Source organism: Trichechus manatus, unplaced genomic scaffold (genome assembly GCF_000243295.1).
Source record: "Trichechus manatus latirostris isolate Lorelei unplaced genomic scaffold, TriManLat1.0 scaffold00165, whole genome shotgun sequence".
NCBI lineage: Eukaryota > Metazoa > Chordata > Mammalia > Sirenia > Trichechidae > Trichechus > Trichechus manatus.
Genome location: NW_004444101.1, coordinates 115,793 through 135,311, shown reverse-complemented (window position 1 = coordinate 135,311; position 19,519 = coordinate 115,793). Strand labels below are relative to the sequence as shown.

General features: G+C 48.4%; 1 protein-coding gene across 2 annotated transcripts in view; it reads right to left on the bottom strand.

The window, feature by feature from the left end:
- AGAP1 (ArfGAP with GTPase domain, ankyrin repeat and PH domain 1) overlaps window positions 1–19,519 on the bottom strand; it is a 360,673-nt gene that overhangs the window by 264,429 nt on the left and 76,725 nt on the right. For both annotated transcript variants that reach the window (XM_004386488.3, XM_023740860.1), the window contains one exon: window positions 6,278–6,382. In XM_004386488.3, the coding sequence (XP_004386545.2) occupies window positions 6,278–6,379 (102 nt within the window). In that variant the 5' untranslated portion in view covers window positions 6,380–6,382. Of the gene's footprint in view, window positions 1–6,277; window positions 6,383–19,519 lie in introns of those variants that run through there.

Sequence of the window (19,519 nt, the reverse complement as noted above, 5' to 3'; positions counted from 1 at the left end):
AACCACTACGTCACGAGGGTTCCTGGCCACTAACAGCACCCCTGAAAGCTGAGCCATTCAGCCCCCGTGACTCTGGTAGGCATGCAGTTTGGGAACCTCTGATGCTCAGAAGACCTGAGTGGGGAAGAGGCTCTGCGACCCAGGACTGAAATCCACCATCACTTCTTCCTCCCATCCTCATACTGCGCTGCAGAAGATACAGGGACCCCAAAGCTGGAAGCAGCCACTGCTATCAGCTCCTAAGCTTTTCGGGGAGAGCCGAGGCAGGGTAGGAGATAAGGCAGTGGGTGAAGGGTGGGGTTAAGACTTTATGGAACTGTCTTAGTCATCTAGTGCTGCTATAACAGAATACAAGTAGATGGCTTTAACAAAGAGAAATTTATTTTCTCACAGTCTAGTAGGCTAGAAGTCCAAATTTAAGGTGTCAGCTCCAGGGGAAGGCTTTCTATCGGCTCTCGAGAAAGGTCCTCATTGTCATCAATCTTCCCCTGGACTAGGAGCTTCTCTGCGCAGGAATCTCGGGTCCAAAGGACGTGCTCTGCTCCTGGTACTGCTTTCTTGGTCGTATGAGGTCCCCACTCTCTGCTTGCTTCCCTCTCCTTTGATCTCTTCTAAGATAAAAGGTGGTGCAGGCCGCACCCCAGGGAAATTCCCTTTACAGTGGATCAGGGTGTGACTTTAACCCTCATCTTCTTTAACATAAAGTTGTATTCACAAAATGGAGGACAACCACACAATACTGGGAATCTTGGCCCAGCCAAATTGATACACACATTTTTTTGGAGGATGTAATTCAATCCATGACAGGAACCCACAGGGGACCAGACTTATTGCTAACTCTTAGGTCCCATTTTTTCTTCCCTGATATCCAGAGAAATTATCACCTCCTATGACCTGGTCACGCATACGCAATCCCATCTGCTGCTTACAGCAGAGGTCCTCTCCTGTGGAAACCAGTTAAGGATTCTAGGAATTGCTCAGAACAGCAGCAGGAAACACACCCAAGTTTTGTAAAAAGGCTTCCTTCCACACCTACCCTCTGTCATACAGGGATGGTAAAGGGAAACCCAAAGGCTGCCCATCGTCGTACTGCTGTTAGTTGCCACGGAGTCGACTCTGACTCATGGCAACCCCGTGTGTGCAAAGTAGAACGGCTTCACAGGCTTTTCAAGGCTGTGACCTTTCTGAAGGAGATCACCAGGCCAACCTTTAGGCTAGCAGTCGAGTGCTTAACTGTTTGCACTACGCAGGGACCCAATTAAAGAGCCGTGGTGAGGCTGAGCTCCATGCTGAAGGAATCCAAGGACTGCTGGTCTCCTCAATAACCCTTTCAGGAACTAAGCTTGGGGCTCAGGATAAAAAACAGGAAGACACTCCTAGAAATGATGCCACACTGCTGGGTAGAGTCAGAGAGCCCAGGAGAAGATGCAATCAGGGAGAGGATGGGAAAGAAGGAAGGGAAGTCTGGAGCAAGGGGGACCGGGTGGGAAGTGACATTCTGGGGCCACCACCCCACTGAGGTCCTTTGCTAATTTTCTGAGTTCTGAGTAAGGCAGGCAGGCTATGTATGGAGACCAGCATCCAGTAGCTTCCAAGTCAGCTGACTCATTCCAAGCATACTTGGTGAACTGGTCAACCTCCCACCAACTCAGTCTCATATACCCGAGTGCCTGAGATGCCAGGTGTCCCCAATTTCGTGAGTGGCAGTTTGCTTGAAAGAGAATGTCAATCCTTTAGGACCCCCGCTCAGTGCACAGCTGGGCCACACACCCACTGGTTGTTTTGTCCAGAGGCCGGGTTTGTTTTCTACCACACCAATCCGAGGGAAACATCTGTTTGGGATTGGAGCATGTGCTTCATGTCAAGTGATGACCTTTTACACAAACACTTCCACGGGCATCTGTGTAATGAGGACACCGTATATGTTTACCTAAGGAAAAGAACTGATCTCCTCTGGGAGATCCTTTAAAAGGGCATCCAGTTCAGTCATTAAGCGTTTTTGGAAAGTTAGGAAATGGCCAGCTCACGGCGTCCACAGCGCACAAAGGAAGTCAAAGCTGCAGCCCACTGCTGTCGGAGCTGCTTTTCCAAGCCAGCGTCTTACAGAACAGACATGGCTGAAGCCTTGTGGTTAAGACACTGTCTGCTAACCAAAAGGCCAGGAGTTCGAATCCACCAGCCGCTCCTTGGAAACCCTACAGGGCAGTTCTAGTCCGTGCTACAGGGTCGCTAGGAGTCGGAATCGAATCAATGGCAATGGGGACTGGTTCCGGAGCTGAGAAGGCAGTACTGCAAGTGGCTTGACGGGCAGCTCTGTCCCATGGGCAGGCAGCAAACTGTGTCTGCCGCGATCAACTCTCAGCCCTGGTTTCCTGTCTGTTCAGGGATATGGCCTAGGGACCTGCAGTGTGATTGATTACTCTTGTGTGGCCTTTCTAGCTGTGGTCTTGTAACTCCCACCCAGGTGACTGGGCGGGACTGTGTGATAGGGTAATTGTGGCCCACCAAAGGGTCAGTTTTGCCTTAAAAGAGAGCCAATTCTAGAGCAGAGAGGAGATTCCCCGCACCACCAAGGAAGAACAGCCAGGAGCCAGCACATCCTTTGGACCTGGAATCCCTGTGCTGAGAAGCTCCTGGACCCAGAAGACAGAGAGCAAGCTGTAGCCTGAAGATGGTGAGAAGCGGTGGCAGGAGAGACCTGACAGCAGAGGCCGGGCAGCAGGAGACAGCGGCTGGGTTTCCCGGCCAGCGGAGAGAGAAGGCTGGGCTTCCCGGCCCGCAGAGAGAGAAGGCTGCGTGCCTTCGGGCAGAAGCCAAGGGCCAGGGAGAGGCGTGCTTGTGAGCATAGGTGGGGAGAGGCTGTACGGATGGAAGAACTGTATCCTGAGTGCTCCTGAGCCTGAGTTGTAACCTGTTACTTCCCTAATAAACCCCATAATTGTGTGAGTATGGTCTGTGAGTTCTGTGTGGCCACTGCAATGAATTATCGAACCCAGCAGACAAGTAGAGAGTGCTGTGTGAGGGGCGGCAGGTGTCAGAATTGCTAAAGATAGCGGAGAGAGAAGGTGTGTCTGACTGCCACCTCATGGGAATCATGATATGGGTTCTCCATCACCCTTGTGAAGTTATAGGACGTCAGACACAGCCCCTATGTCGTTTTTACAGGACCTTACCTAGAACTTTAATTTCACTAACACTGTGCCCGGGGAGGGAATGGAGCCCTACAGACCTTGCTATTCTCCACCAAAGGCGATAATCTGACCTTGGCCAATACCCCCAAGCACCCCTGTGCCACAAAGGGAGAAGACATGGGTGAAGACCCCATAATTCCACTTCTTGGGTTCGATCCTGAGAACAGACAAATAATCTGAGATCCCTTTGAGCTGCTGGTGAAGGAGTCAAAATGAATGGATTGTAAGGCCAACACGATGCTGGTCTGTTTCCACGGAAATTTGATCCGTTGGTTTACTCGTGCTCCAATCTTCCCTGTGTGCCAGACCCCCAGCTCTCGGAGTTTACATGATAACCAGGTTAGTGGCGGCTAGGGTGGAGTCAGGGCCCAGCTCGATGGGAAATGACCCCAAATTTCTTATCAAGGAAAGTGAATTCTACCCACAGTCTCCCCACTTCAATAACCCTTCTCAGCTTGCAGCAGCAGAATGCCAAATGTAATTAGCTGTTAAGGATCTGAAGCTCCTCAATAACTTAGAACAGAGTAGATCCACTCCAGGTACCATCAGAGAACATTCCAGAACTCACTGCCCGCCCCTCCAAAATTTATCCAAAAGTTGACTGTGAGAAATAAAGCCAATGAAGCCATGTTGTCCCTCCATGCCCTGCTAATTACAATCCATCCCTTAGGGAGCCATGAACCAGCTTCTACAAGGCCAGTTCCCAGGAGACTTGCATTATCTGGATTGCACAGAAAATGGCTTTGGCACTTGCTTGCCATGCAATTATGTAACACACCCCAATGAACCTCTTTTCTGTACCCCAATAATACTCATGTCTGCTTATGGGGAAAAAGTGGGATTGGCAAATACCGAGGGAGTTCACTAGAAGGAGCTGGTTAGGATATTTTTTGAAGCACTGATTATGACTACCTAACCAAGATATGCAGATGACACAACCTTGCTTGCTGAAAGTGAAGAAGCACTTACTGATGAAGATCAAAGACCGCAGCCTTCAGTACGGATTACACCTCAGCATAAAGAAAATAAAAATCCTCACAACTGGACCAATAAGCAACATTACGATAAACAGAGAAAAGATTGAAGTTGTCAAGGGTTTCATTTTACTTGGATCCACAATCAACGCCCATGGAAGCAGCAGTCAAGAAATCAAAGGACGCATTACATTGGGCAAGTATGCTGCAAAAGACCTCTTTAAAGTGTTAAAAAGCAAAGATGTCACCCTTAAGACTAAGGTGCGCCTGACCCAAGCCATGGTATTTTCAATCGCCTCATATACACATGAAAGCTGGACAATGAATAAGGAAGACTGAAGAAGAACTGATGCCTCTGAATTATTGTGTCGCTAAAGAATATTGAATATACCGTGGACTGCCAGAAGAACAAACAAATCTGTCTTGGAAGAAGTACAGCCAGAATGCTCCTTGGAAGCAAGGATTGCAAGACTTTGTCTCACGTATTTTGGACATGTTATCAGGAGGGACCAGTCCCTGGAGAAGGACTTCATGCTTGGTAACTGAATTAGAGGGTCAGCAAAACAGAGGAAGACCCTCAAGGAGATGGATTGACACAGTGGCTGCAACAATGGGCTCAAGCATAACAAAGACTGTGAGGACAGTGCAGAACCAGGCAGTATTTTGTTCTGTTGTACACAGGTCACTATGGGTTGGAACCGACTTGATGGCACCTAACAACCCCCACCAAGAGGTTGGGATGAAAAGTAAGCAGGCATTAGTCCTCGTACAGGGATTTTCCTGTGCATACTAGTGTTACCATCTCTTTGCCTTGGCAAAAAGAAGCGAGTGTCCCACTGACAGAACCTGGGCCCAGCATGTGGGTCCATGTTGACTTGAAATGTCTAAGCAAGCAGAGCTCAGTTTCCACTGGCCAGTGAGTACTAGCAAGAAAAATATTTTGATTATACTTCTCAAAGTAACACAAAGCAGCTGGGCCAGCAATCAGACCTTTACTCTTGGGCAGGTGCTTAGGAAGAGTACACCAGGGAGGGACAGGCTCCACTGCTGGTGGAGCAGCTCTGGGGAGGGAAACCAGAAGAAATGGCCTTGCTCTGGTGTTCTGACGGACAGGAGCTGAGCGGGGGCAGGGGGAAGGGCTGGGGCACAACTCAAAAGACCTAGATGAGGCCATCCTGGAAGAAGTATGAGCCTGGTCTCAGGTGGGCCTCTGGGGACTGGGGTTATATCTCTGATTAAACCCAAAAAACCCACTGCCATCGAGTCGATTCTGACTCACAGCGACCCTATAGGACAGAGTAGAGCTGCTCCATAGAGTTTCCAAGGAGAGGCTGGTGGATTTGAACTGCCAACCTTTTGGTTATCAGCCGAGCTCTTAACCCCTGCGTCAACAGGGCTCCATATAACCTGTAGATTTCTCTATATCAAGACAGATTTACATGTAGCAAGATTCAAGGAATAGGTTGCTTTGGAACTAAAAATAACACCGTACCTTCAGATTTTTATCAAGGCTTGCTAAAAGAATTAATTGTAGGAGGCATGTCTGCATTTTTCCACCAGGAATAAAATTAATTCTGTTTTTGAATCTATCTCATATAAATCGCTAACATAACTAACATTATCAAAATAGAAGTTTCTCTCGCCTTATGAACCAGTACGTATTCTTATTTGACAATGAAGCCTGAATCGCGAATTGCATTTAATTTCCTGTTTTTGTTTTGGGCTGCTCAGGGCTGAATCCCAGGTTCAAGAGGAACTGCGTCTTTGATTCTAGATTTTCAGATGTACACACTCTTCTACCTTCCTCACGTACTATGCGCTCCTGTCTTTTTATGCACGTTTAAAAATATCCTTCTCCTGTGCCTTTCACTGTAATTCTTTGTTGAATTTGAGAGCCAATGCTCGACTGCTGGGGAGGGGAAGAGAGAGAAAGACATATGGTCTGATGGAAAGCAAGGGACACTATTATTTATCTCATGACTGAGCAGGAGACCAAATACGACTTCAACTTCAGAGACAAGAGGCTGGACTGCTGTCAGCCACCCCCCTGCCCCCCAGTGTTTACGCCGAAGTCTGCGGCTGCTAGTCGCTCCTAAAGCGCTCTGTACTCACATGCAAACTCGGGTGGTAGGTCAGTACGCCATCATCACACAGGGTGACGTACTTCTTCTTCCACTCTTTGTTCAGGGATTTGCCACTTCGCTTCAGGAGCATGCCCTGCGAGGAAAAAGGGGGCAAATATGAACCTCTGTGTAATTAAAAAAAATTAAGTGCATAAGTAAGTTTTTGAACTTTTAAAACCTTCTTATCTTTGCCACCTTAAAAAGGAAATTGTGAAGATGTTTTGATTGGTTATTTCTTCCGTGAGTGTGTGAGTGTGTGAGTGTGTGAGTGTGTGTGTGTGTGTGTGTGTGTGAGTGAGTGAGTGTGTGTGGGTGTGAAGACAGCTTGTGATGCTGGGAAATGCCAAAAGATACTTCATTAGTTCAACAAACAAAATACAAAAAAAAACCATTTGGAGTTTGAAATGAACACGTTTTTGAAGGGGTGCTGAGTCCGGTCTTTCTTCCGTGGCTGATGAGAATTTGCTGATTCCCTGCAAAGCTTTCACCTCATTTCCAAGCTGTCCTGGGTTAAGAAAGCCTTTTGGGTCTGACACATGAACCCCACACTTTTCTCTTCCCTCTTCTGGGGGTTCCATGTCTGCTTGGCTCAGTTAATTTCAACTTGAGCTACAACATCAACATCCTTTAACTGTCTTCCTCCCTTGGTCCAGTCTTCTAACCCCTGTTCACTTAAAATAGGGAAAATGGAAGACACTTCCTTTCTCTCCTCCTCGCTGTCCACTTAGGCACTTCCATGGTCCTAATGACGACTGAGAAAGCGTAAGAGGAACGTTAGTTAATTCACCTGGACTGAGGCGGTAGGGAGGTTACAAGTTCTGAAAATATCACTCGACACTATGAAGAACCAGAGTGCCTGAAAAGTCCTCTTTGGAGTTGTCACTGGCCTCCATCTAATTCTGCCACCCCTCAAGGACCACAGCGTAAGAAAAAATTGAATACGCATTTGTACGCGACCTGAGTTTACGTCCTAACTCACTACCAGTGCTGTGTTTGCTATTTACTCAGATTATACCAAATTTCACTGATATAACGGATATGAGCCAGCGTGGAATCTGACCACCATTTAAACATGGCTGCTCTGGGAAAACATTTCAAAGTTTGAAACAACTTACAAACGAACCTTTGGAAGACAATTTCTTTGCGAGTCCGTAGTATTTAAAGAAAACGCGTGGCCTAACGCAGCATGCCTTGCTTTCTTGGAATCTAAACTAACATAGATCAACGTGGCATTGCAACCAGCAAACTGGACCAAACCCACGGGACAAAGTCACCTTGTTACAAATCAAGGCAACTGCGAGCTCTGGTTGCGTGGTTGGGACCTCTGACAGAGAGGCAGCCACCATCATTAGCGATGCAATAATAAACAAGCAATAGCTTAAAACCACGAGGTTCTCCTCCCTGGTGGGACTCCTAAGATTTTGAAACTTAGCATAACAAAACCTCAAACAAGTTCTCCTACGGGCTCACATTTTTCCATCATCCATTTCAGATGGAATTCCAACAATACCAGGGGCTGGGGGTCACCCGGGTGTCACCAGAAGATCAGAGATGCTCAGAGATGCTCCGGCTTTAGAAAGCTTTGTCCCTCGGCACTCAGCGCGCAAACAAAAGCCGAGCTGGCAGCTCACACCCCTGGAGCTCGGTACAGATGGACTCAGAGAACTCCACCAACGATCTGGGGGTTACTTTCATGAGCAAACCCTACACTCATAATTACCCTCCCCCCGGCAAGGGCTCCAAAGGCTTAAGGGGGGAGAAAAGGGAAATATTCCGAATAGAAAATGACGTGAAGGATGATTTAATAGTTTTCTGGGGAACTAAATTAGATCAATTTATTCTGGTGCTGGCAAAACTTAATCTCTCAGAGGAAAAAAATCCACATCTTCATGATCTTATACAAATTCAGTGCTCGGCATTGGAGGAGAACAGCTGAGTTCGATGTACTACTCAGATGATGCCACCACCCCTCTGTCAGTCTGTTGTACTGGGGTGGCTTGCGTGTTGCTGTGATGCTAGAAATTATGCCACTGGTATTTCAAATACCAACAGGGTCACCCATGGTGGACAGGTTTCAGTGGAGCCTGCAGACTAAGACAGACAGGAAGAAAGGCCTGTGGATTTACCTCCAAACAACAGCCATAAAAACTCCAGGGATCACAATGGAATGTTGCCTGATACGGTGCTCAAAATACACAGTGGCCGCAACACGGGACTCAAGCATACCAACGATCATGAAGATGGCACAGGGCTGGGCAGCGTTTTGTTCTGCTGTACACAGGGTTGCCACGAGACAGTGCCAACTTGGCAGCAATGAACAACATTAAAATGCCGCAAAAATCAGCTGGGCCCGAAGAACGCCCTGGTGTCTGAGGAGCTATGCTACAGTACCGAAGCCACGGCCCCAGGTGGGCTTACACCCACCCCTTGAGATTGCTGCTGGAGGCTGGAGCCCCTGGGCCTCGCCCTGGTCACGCCTCACAGGTGCCCCCAAGCCAGGGCTTGGCCATGCTCATGAGCTGCCAGCTCACGGCAGAGCTGCGTCAAGTAAAGTGGCGTCTCTTGAATGGCCTGGGCGATGACACCCAACAGGCGTGTCTAAGCAGACTCATGTCCACTTTCTCAGCTGCTCCCCATAAGTGACACGGGCAGCAGAGTTACTATAAAACTTGTTGCTGTCGAGTGGATTCTGACTCATAGCGACCCTATAGGACAGAGTAGAACTGCCCCACAGGGTTTCCAAGGAGCAGCTGGTGGATTTGAACTGCCAACCTTCTGGTTAGCAGCAGAGCTCTTAACCACTGAGCCACCAGGGCTCCAGAGGTATTATGGCTGCTTGGTTAGGGATGAAGATGCCGAGGCCACAGAGGTGAAGTGACTTGTTAGCTCCTGAAGGTGCCCAAATCAGACACCCTGCCCTGTGGATTGTTGCTACCACACTAAATCAGCTGTCACTGAGTCGGCCCCAACTCATGGCAACCCCATGTGTGTCAGAGCGCAACTGTGCTTACAGGGTTTTCACGGCTGATTTTTCGGAAGTAGATCACCAGCCCTTTCTTCTGAGGGCTTCTAGGCGGACTCAAACCTTCAACCTTTCAGTTAGCAGGCGAGTGCATTAACCATCGGCACCACCCAGGGACTCCTTAACTGTACCAGGAACTTCTAGATTGGTCAGTTACCCTTTATTTAATTGGTAAATTTTTTAAAATCCACTTTGAAAATTCAACACATCATTTGTGTATATTTTAAAAAAAACCAAACCCACTGCCGTGGAGTCAATTCCAACTCACAGTGACCCTACAGGACAGAGCAGAACTGCCCCATAGAGTTTCCAAGGAGAGCCTGGTGGATTTGAACTGGCGATCTTTCGGTTAGCAGCTGTAGTACTTACCCAGTATGCCAGCAGGGTTTCCTGTGTATATTTAGTGGTGATTAATTTAATGAAAAGGGCGATCTGGTGGCACCATGGTTAAGCACTCGGCTGCTAACCGAAGGTTGGTGGTTGGAGCCCAGCAGCTGCCCTGAGGGAGAGAGATGTGGCAGTCTGCTTCCGTAAAGATTACAGCCTTGGGAACCCTATGGGGCAGTTCTGCTTTGTCCTATAAGGTCACTATGAGTCGGAATCGACTCGACAACAACAGGTTAATTTAATGAGAATTAAGTTTTACCATATTATGGAACAAATGTTTATTTCCTCAAAAAGTAGCTATCATGACATGTCAGCCTCATGGCCAAGATTTCATCACTGCAATCAAATAGCTTGTTTCTGGAGTGAGGGTCTAACATACTGATCATTTTCTCATCCAAAACAGAAGTGGATCCTACTATTTCTATACAGCCACGTGCAGTATAACGTCCATTCGGCAACGACCGACTACATATATGGCTGTGGTTCCATAAAGTTATAACAGAGCTCAGAAATCCTGACTGGAGAACGAGATGTAGCAGATTTAGGTATGTTACACTCAACCATCACGGCGATCCTCAAAAACAAAGAGAAAATTCTCCCAGCTGTGAAAGGATCGGCTCCACTGAAAGCTATAAGGCTAACAAAAATTCGAAAGGGACCTATATCAGATATGGAGAAATGGCTGATGATGTGAACTGAGGACAAAACACGGAAGTGAATCCCTCTCAGCATGTTGACAATCGCTGCCAAGGCATGAAGCTTGTTCGAGATGCTTAAAGAAAAGGCAGGACCAGAGTATGATACCGAGTTTAGGGCTAGCTCTGGGTGGTTTAAGCGCTTCAAACACCGTTTTTTGCTGCATAATGTGAAAGTGAGGGGTGAGTCTGCAAGTGCTGATGGGAAGGCAGCAGAAGAATTTGTTGAAACCTTAGATAAACTAATTGTAGAAGGAGGCTATTTTGCCCAGCCAATTTTTAATGTGGACGAAAACTCCTTATTCTGGAAGCGAATGTCTGAGAGGACCTTCATCCATAATGGGGTGTTCACACAACGTCCAAATCGCATAATGTCCTATCTCACAAAGCGTATGTATATCCTGGATGTTAAGTGACAGGTGACTGTATTTACTTCATTACCGTACGTACGCCTCTTCTGAAATAGCCACTGTTTTTGTTTATTGTTTTCTTAAAGTGAATATGATGCTTTTTAGCTAACAATTTACATGATCCTAGAAATACTTCAAACATTGTTATTCATGTTTAAAGAAGGAGAATGTACTAGTCAACCTGTTAAAAGATTTCATTATGATTTTTATGATTCTCAGAAACATGTGGCTGATCCTTAGATAATAATTCTTCAAAATGGTCTGTTTCAGGTGAGAGGATTATAGCCAAACCCTTAAGTGCTAAACTCTAAGTATGATCATTTCCCCCACTTAAGCGTCTTACTCTACCCACTGGCTCCCTGCAATCCATAAGACTCCTCATGGGTCTGGTGACCCCCTGCCTGGGCCACAGGCACCTCCATCCCCTATGGCTAATGCTCAGGTCTTTATTTCCCTGTTCCATCTCCCTTCTCGGTCAACAACCCCTGGGTCCCCAGATCAGTTAGTGACACCAGCAGACATTCCAACAAAAGCTGGGGTAATGGAGACTCTTCCCTATCCATCTCCCTTACCATCCTGTCTGATCCATCACTGTGCCCCCATGTTATCTCCTAAATGTTTCTCATGCCTACCCCCTCCTTTCTCTCTTCTTCCCCTTCTCTTGCCCCAGATAACATCCCTAACCATATCCCTTCAAGACCTGTCTTTCCCAAATATGAGCAATATCCAAAACCAAATCAAACTCGTTTCCGTCGAGTCAATTCCGACTCATAGCGACCCTACAGGGCAGAGAATTTCCAAAGCTGTAATCTTTACGGGAGCGGACTGCCACATCTTTCTCCCGAGTAGTGGCTGGCGGGTTCCAACCGCCTACCTTTCAGTTAGCAGCCAAGCACTTAACCACTGCACCACTAGGGCTTCTATGAGCAATTTAGAATTCCTTAAAAGAACAACAATCTCACGGATCCCAGAGACAGCTCAGTTCCACGAGAGCAGGTCAACTCGGTCCCAGCTTTTCTAACATGAAGAAGCTGCCAAGGTCAGACCTTATCATTAAGCCACCCGGATGCAAGATGGCATCATGGGAAACGAGTGGGAACCACGTGCATCAACTACAGCCGCCAAACCACAGGTGTCCCGCACTGCGGACGACTCTGGTCCTAAAGCCTCGCGGTCCCTGAGAAGCACGGCACTGGGCTGCAGCAGGCCTGTGTGCAGGTCTCAGCCTTGGCAAACACCAGGTGGCCTTGGACAGGTGCGTCACCTGGGAATCGGTCCACTCAGCTGGGAGTACGATGGCAAAGCCTACACCTCACTGGGCTTTTAGAGGAAGATCTTGTGAACAAATGTGTCATTTATTCCGCGCTTCGAGACAGCAGCGATTTCCATCATGACTGCTCTTCATACCAGGCATTCTAGACATGAAAACCAAGCCCGCTGCATTATTCTCTAGTTTGTAGGTGAAGAAGTAGGGCATGGCCACGGAGCAACGAGGCTAGGAGTGACCTGAATCATCAAACAGCCTTAAAGCCCAGGGGGCCACCCTGGCAGTGAGGGCAGCGGAGGGGACGGGTCACTGGTCCCTCCAAATAGGACCACCGAGAGGATTCTGTCTTCAGTCAGTTCTAGTTTCCCCCCACCCCGCCACCGGTATGGATCAGCTGTTCCTAAAGTGTGCATGTTACAAGTCTACTGCTCATCCGGAAGACACATTGGGCTACACACTGAGATGCTCTCTGTGAAGTGGGTATTTTAGTACCAGTTATCTCAACTAAATCAATCTGCCTTGATCCAGGCAGACACATACACGCACATGCTGATATGCACACACAACTCTGATGACTTGGGATGAATCCTAGACTACCTCTGGGTGCAAGTGGCTGATCCAGGCAAGGTCAGCCACAGTACCTCAACAGCACACCCCTGCCCTGCCCACCCCACTTGCTATTAGGAGGCTGCCGCTAGGTCTCCAAGATACTTGCTGTTACAGACTGAACTGTGTCCCCACAAAATGTGTGTTAACTTGTCTAGGTCATGATTCCCAGTATTGTGTGGTTGTCCACCATTTTGTTATGTGATGTGATTTTCCTATGTGTTGTAAATCCTAACCTCTATGATGTTAATGAGGCAGGATCAGAGGCAGTCACGTTAATGAGGACTCAGTCTACAGGATTAGGTTGTATCTTGAGTTCATCTCTTTTGAGCTATAAAAGAGAGAATCAAGCAGAGAGGGAACTCATTACCACCAAGAAAGAAAATGCTGGGAGTGGAGCGCATCCTTTGGACCCAGGATCCCTGCGCTGAGAAGCTCCTAGACCAGGGAAGACTAATGACAAGGACCTTCCTCCAGAGCCCAGAGAAAGAGAAAGCCTTCCCCTAGAGCTGGCGCCCTGAATTCAGACTTCTAGCCTCCTAGACTGTGAGAGAATACATTTCTGTTTGTTAAAGTCACCCACTTGTGGTATTTCTGTTATAGTTGCGCTAGATGACTAAGACACTTGCGAACTCACTAAAGTCCCTCTAGGTACAGAGAGAAGCCCTGGTCCGGGAAAGCCAGTGTGGCCCCACCCTTGGCGATCAGGAAGTGGGGTGGGTGGCCAGGTCTGAGGAACTGCTGTACACCCCCTCCCCAGTCGAGTGACCTTCTTCATCTGGTAACTGCAGGAGGTCAGGCGGAGAACACAGTGCTGGAGTGACATCCACTTCCCCTGACAGATGCAGGGAAGGAGGACGGGACAATGGCCCCGTACCTCCCCTTGCCCTCCTGTCTCACAACACGGCTGCTTGGGACTTCAGTCTTAGAGAAGAGCCAACCACAGACCTGGACCTCCTTAACCAGAAAAAAACACCACCAACCACGACCCAAACCCACTGCCGTCAAGTCGATTCTGACCCATAGTGACCCCACAGGACAGAGTAAAACTGCCCCATAGAATTTCCAAGGAGCGGCTGGTGGATGGATTCGAACTTCCGACCCTTCGGTCAGCAGCCGTCATCACTTAACCACTGTGCCACCGGGGCTCCTGGATCTCCTTTGAGGGCTCAAACACCAAGATGGTGCCAGCCTCCTCAGCTGCGGACGTGAGGCCCACAAATCTGCAACCCCTCCAGCGTCCAACATCTGCACTTACAAATGTCACCTGTGACAAAAGTGCCCTTAATGCCCATTTCTCACCCTCTGCCTTGATTCCATCTAGCCAGGCGTCTCTCCTCCCCACGGCCCCTACACTTTGCCCCCAAATCTGAGCAGGTACTAAAGGTGACACCTGCCTGCTTTCTGAGTTCACCCGGGGATCAGCTTTTCCTGTCAAACCCTCCTGGTCAGGCCGGCTGCTGACCCCCCTCGATCCGATCCAATGTCCCCCCAGCTGTTTACCCCTTGGATCCTAGAAAAGAAGAGCCTTTTTCTGTTCAATCGTGAAATGCTTGCAGATTTCCCAAATCGGGCCACCTTCCCTATTGCAACTGAATTCTCAAATAAAGTTTCTCCCTATCCAGGTCCAGACTTTGCTTTTAAAAAGGTTAGCCAAACGACAAGGAGAAACAAGAAAACTGTGTATTTTCTCTCCATAAATAATAAAAAAGTGCCCCAGCCTCAGACCCCTGATTAGATGAGGGCTCACTAATGGGTGAAAGCAGGCAGCAAGGGCCTGACAGCAGTGAGGGGGATTTCTGTAATCAGGGATCCCACTGGACTACAAATGAGGGAGCTCCCGAAGCAGCTTCTGTGGATTAAGAAAGCGTTTTCTTTTTCTTTCTTTCTTTGTTTGCTTAAATTAACACTCAACACTGATTTTTTAAGAGCTAAGTGAGAATCGCAGAATTTCAGAGTTTAAAGGGATCCCAGAAGTTAAACCTTTCAGTCCTGAATTGGCTACAAAATACCTGGGGATGATCCCCTGCCTGAGGTCACTGGTCCCTGCGGGGACTTCCCAGGGGACAGGGCGGGGAGGTGTGTGTGTGTGTGTGTGTTTATGCGTTGGGGGAGCTGTGGGTTTACACAGCTGGAGTTGTGGCCGCTCCCCTCCAGGGGGCGCTCCTGGGCCTTAACTCCAAAGCTGCACCAAGTAAGTGGAGACCATGACGGGCCTTTGAGTGACCAAGGAGAACCACCACAAAGACCCACTGAGATTTCACGTGGCTAAACAAACCAGAGGCCTGGCGATCTACTTCTGAAAACCAGGCAATGGATACCTCATAAATCGCAGCAGAATACTGTCTGATAGACTCCCGGAAGATGAGCCCCCTGGGCGGGGAAGTACTCAAAAACACAGTGTTCACAACGACGGACCTGGGCGTACCAACGATCCTGGAGATGGCACAGGAGCAGGCAGCGTTTTGTCCTGCTGTATTCGGGGACACCATGAATCAGAGCCCACTTGAGGACAATTAGCCGCAACAAAGCAAACCAAGCCCTCCTTCATCCCAGATTGTTCCCATAGCAAAAGGTTCCAGCTACTCAGCTACCCCAGGCCTCTCTGAACACACCAGGCATCCCCAAACGGTCAGCAGGTAAATGGAAACCAATAACCAGTGAGGAAAAGACAGTGAACTGATCACCTCCCCTTAGGACAAACTACTACTTCTAGTAATGTGACTGAACTGACACCAGCTTCCTGGAGCTCCTCACTGTGTTAGGCCGAGGCCCTTGGATGTAGCTCCTGGGCTTCTGTCAAGCCACAGCTCCTACATCCGGAACTCACACACTCCTCTACTGTAAGTGCCAAGAAAATGCAAAACTCTACAAATAGTTCACTTTAACTTTTAGAGGACACGACGTCATGGTCTCACTTGCCAGAAGATGACAGAGGCCGGAAGGCGCTCTGTCAGGGACACACGGGCGGTCAGTTACCATCAGCGAGTGCAAAAGGCCTTAGGATTCTATGTCTCTTTGAGTGCACGTAACCCAGGGCGAAGCCGCACGGGAAGACGTCAGCTCGCATGCTCTGTCTATCTTTCAGATGCCACTTCTGCACGTCTAAAAACCATCTCTGCTCAAGATTGCTTCCTGCTGACTAGCCGTCACCATGTAGACACCAAATTATGGTTAATGTTTAATTTGACTCTCACGTGACTTGAGAATTTATTTGCAAAACATTTATAAGTCAGAACACTTCTGTGGGTCTCAGTCTGAGCTGGGCCTTACTCTAACTATTCAACCACCTAAAGCTCACCAATGACCTGATAGGAGTTACTCTGAGTATCCCCATTTTACTGATGAGAACACTGAGGCACAGAGGTGTTGGAACTTGCCCAGTGCCTCACATAGCCAGCATGGTAGCTGGACTCCAAAGGTGGCTGCCGATGAGCCACACGTCCTCGGTTCCTGCCCCTGTGAAAAAGCTCCAGCAGTGACTCTGGGCTGCCTATGACCTCAACCTGTTGCCATCGAGTCGATTCCGACTCACAGTGACCCTTTAGGACAGGGCAGAACTGCCCCATAGGGTTTCCAAAGAGCGGCTGGTGGATTCAAACTGCCGACCTTTTGGTTAGCAGCCGAGTGTTTAACCACTGCACCACCAGGGCTCCATGGGCTACCTCTGAGGCTCCTTTTAACCAACAGAATCAATGAAAGCAATGTTATCTATGCCAGCTTAAACCCTGAGAGCCTGGCAGCTTCCACTTGGGGGAGCTGGGACAGGCTGGCTATCCCTGCTGCTCCCTGTCCCTATTCCTGAACCACAGACTTGTGAAAAATAACACCATGATTGGTATTTTAAATCACTAAGGGCAAGAGTCTTATGCAGCATGGAGAACAGAAACAGAATTGCCATCCAGATGTAGAGTCCAAACATTTAAAACGCGTGGCACTGGCTTTGGAACGGAGCAGCTGGCTGAGGCGGGAAGGACAGCAAGGACTTGGCTACCTAGGGCTGGAGACAAGGACGTCGAAGGTAGGAACAGGCAGAACAATCACAAAACTGCTGCTGCCGTCATGGGGAGCACAGCCAGGTGCTGAGTGAATGTGGGGACTCAGTTCAGAGGATCCCCGGCAGCTGGCTTCTTTTTAGCTGCTCGAGGGGTCACAGGACTTAAAGAAGAGCTGTTTAATTTTCAAGCAGAATTAGAGAAAAATTTCGAACTCAAAAGTTTTTTGGATTAGACCATGAAAGTTTCTCATTCCCAGCTTCTCCCGCCAGCAGGAAACTCCTTAGAGCAGGAAACGGGCTTGGGACAAAGATGAGATCCAGAATGAAGGCCCACCAAAGGTGTGGCTGTCAGACCTTCTTCTTCAAAACCAAAACCTAACCCTTGACGTTCAGTGACCCTGTAAGACAGACTAGAACTGCCCAATAGCGTTTCCAAGACTAACCTTTACAGAAGCAGACTGCCACATCTTTCTCCTGCAGAGTGCTGGTAGGTTCGAACTGCCGATCTTTCAGTTAGCAGCCGAACGCTTAACCACTGCACCACCAGCGCTCCTTAAGACCTTAGATTTAAGGCAGGGCCTTACGGATCCTTCCAATTAGAATAAAAACACCTCTTAGGTGTTGTCTGTAGCGCCCTGACTCCCAGCCCAAGGTCAAGAGGGCCTTAATTCAAAGACATTTGTGGACTGGCTTCTGTCCTCATGGAATGGATTTTAATTTGATACAGAGGACATCCACAAAGTTTTTAAAGGAACGGTACCACTTTGGACTAAAAGACAGAGATAGTTCAAAATAAAGAAGAGTCCTCTGGGGCCTTCAACCTCATACAAGCAGAAAGAAGGCTGACAAAGCTACTCTGCAAACAGGCCATTATTTCTTATGGAAAAAGAAGGATGACTCGGAGAGAAGGGCTGAGAGCCAAGGAGGATGCCTTCCAGGGAGCAGAACGTATATTCCCTGGACGAGAGCAAGGGTAGTGGTGGCCAGTGGTAGAATTCTCACCTTCCATGCAGACACCCAGGTTCGATTTCCAGCCAACGCACCTCAAGTGCAACCACCACCCATCTGTCAGCGGAGGCTGCGTGTTGCTGTGATGCTGTCTCAGTGAAGTTTCTAGACTAAAACAGACTAGGAAGAACGGACTTGCAATCTCCTTCTAAAAATCACCCAACAAAAACCCTATGGATCTGATCCCGTGTATATGGGGTCACCATGATTTGACAGCAGCTAACAGCAACAACACACACAGAGTGGGGTGAGTTAGTGAGACGTACCTGGCTGGATTTCAGAATTGCCCTGGACCGAACCAAAAAAAAAAAAAGAAAAAGCAAACCCGCTGCCGCCAAGTCGATTCTGACTCATAACGACCCTATAGGACTGAGTAGAACCGCCCCATAGGTTCTCCAAGGAGTGGCTGGTGGATTCGAACTGCCAACCTTTTGGTTAGCAGCCTGAGCTCTTCTTAACCACTCCGCCACCAGGGCTCGTGTTGTGGACCAGTAACCACTAAACGTCTAAATGCCTCCTCTTTTTAGGAACTAGCTATCTGCAGCAGCTCTCCTGTCCCTGGGTCACTACTGTGTCGTGGGTGTGGGCACATCTGGACCCGATTTACATGAGATCCTGGACTTCGAGTCTGCTGACAAAATGCTATGAAATTGTGGAGGTCTGGGGAAAGCGTGAGGGTACCGTGCATGGGGGACGACGTGTGTAGGGGCAGACTGAAGTAGCTAGTCTCGGAAGACGACCTCCCAAAAAATCACCACCACCTCCTGCTATTCATACCCTAGAGTGGTCCCCAGGCCTTCGGCCTCACTTTAACCAACAGAACGTGCTGGAAATGATGCCGTGCTGTTCCACTCTAAGGCACAAAGAGGCCTGGCTGCCCTGCTTCTGTGCCTGTGGGAGACTGAACTGCTGTTATGGACTGAATGGTGTCCCCTGAAAATGTATGTTGGAATCCTAACCACTATGCCTGTGGATGTAATCCTTTTTGGAAATAGGGTTTTCTCTGATATGATAATGAGGTCATATCAGGGTGGATCCTAAACCTAATCACTCCTGAGTTACACGGAGCAGCAGAGATAGAGACAAACAAGCACAGGGGTCGGCAGCGGCGGGGGCCGGGGGCAGATGCTACATGAAGAGCTCCAGGAACCGAGGCACACCAAGGCTACAGCAGCTGAAAGAGACAAGGATCTTCTCCCAGAGCCGACAGAGAGAGCCTTTCCCTAGAGTCGGTGCCCTGAGTTCAGACTTCCAGCCTCCTACCACTTAACTGTGTACATGAGGAACCTGTACATAGAACAACAGGCAGTCATTTGAACAGAACGAGAGGATACTGTGGGGTTTAAAGTCAGGAAAGGTGGGCGTCAGGGTTGTATCCTTTCCCCACACCTATTCAATCTGTATGCTGAGCAAATAATCTGAGAAGCTCGACTATATGAAGAAGAACAGGGCATCAGGATTGGAGGAAGACTCATTAACAACCTGTGATATGCAGGTGACACAACCTCGCTTGCTGAAAGTGAAGAGGACTTGAAGCACTTACTGATGAAGATCAAAGACCACAGCCTTCAGTATGGATTACACCTCACCATAAAGAAAACAAAAATCCTCACAGCTGGACCAATAAGCAACATCACGGCAAATGAAGAAAACACTGAAGTTGTCCAGGATTTCATTTTACTTGGATCCACAATCAATGCCCATGGAAGCAGCAGTCAGGAAGTCACACGAGGCAATGCACTGGGCAAATCTGCTGCAAAAGACCTCTTTAAAGTGTTAAAAAGTAAAGACATAACTTTAAGGTCTAAAGCGCACCGTGGTGTTTTCAATCGCCTCATA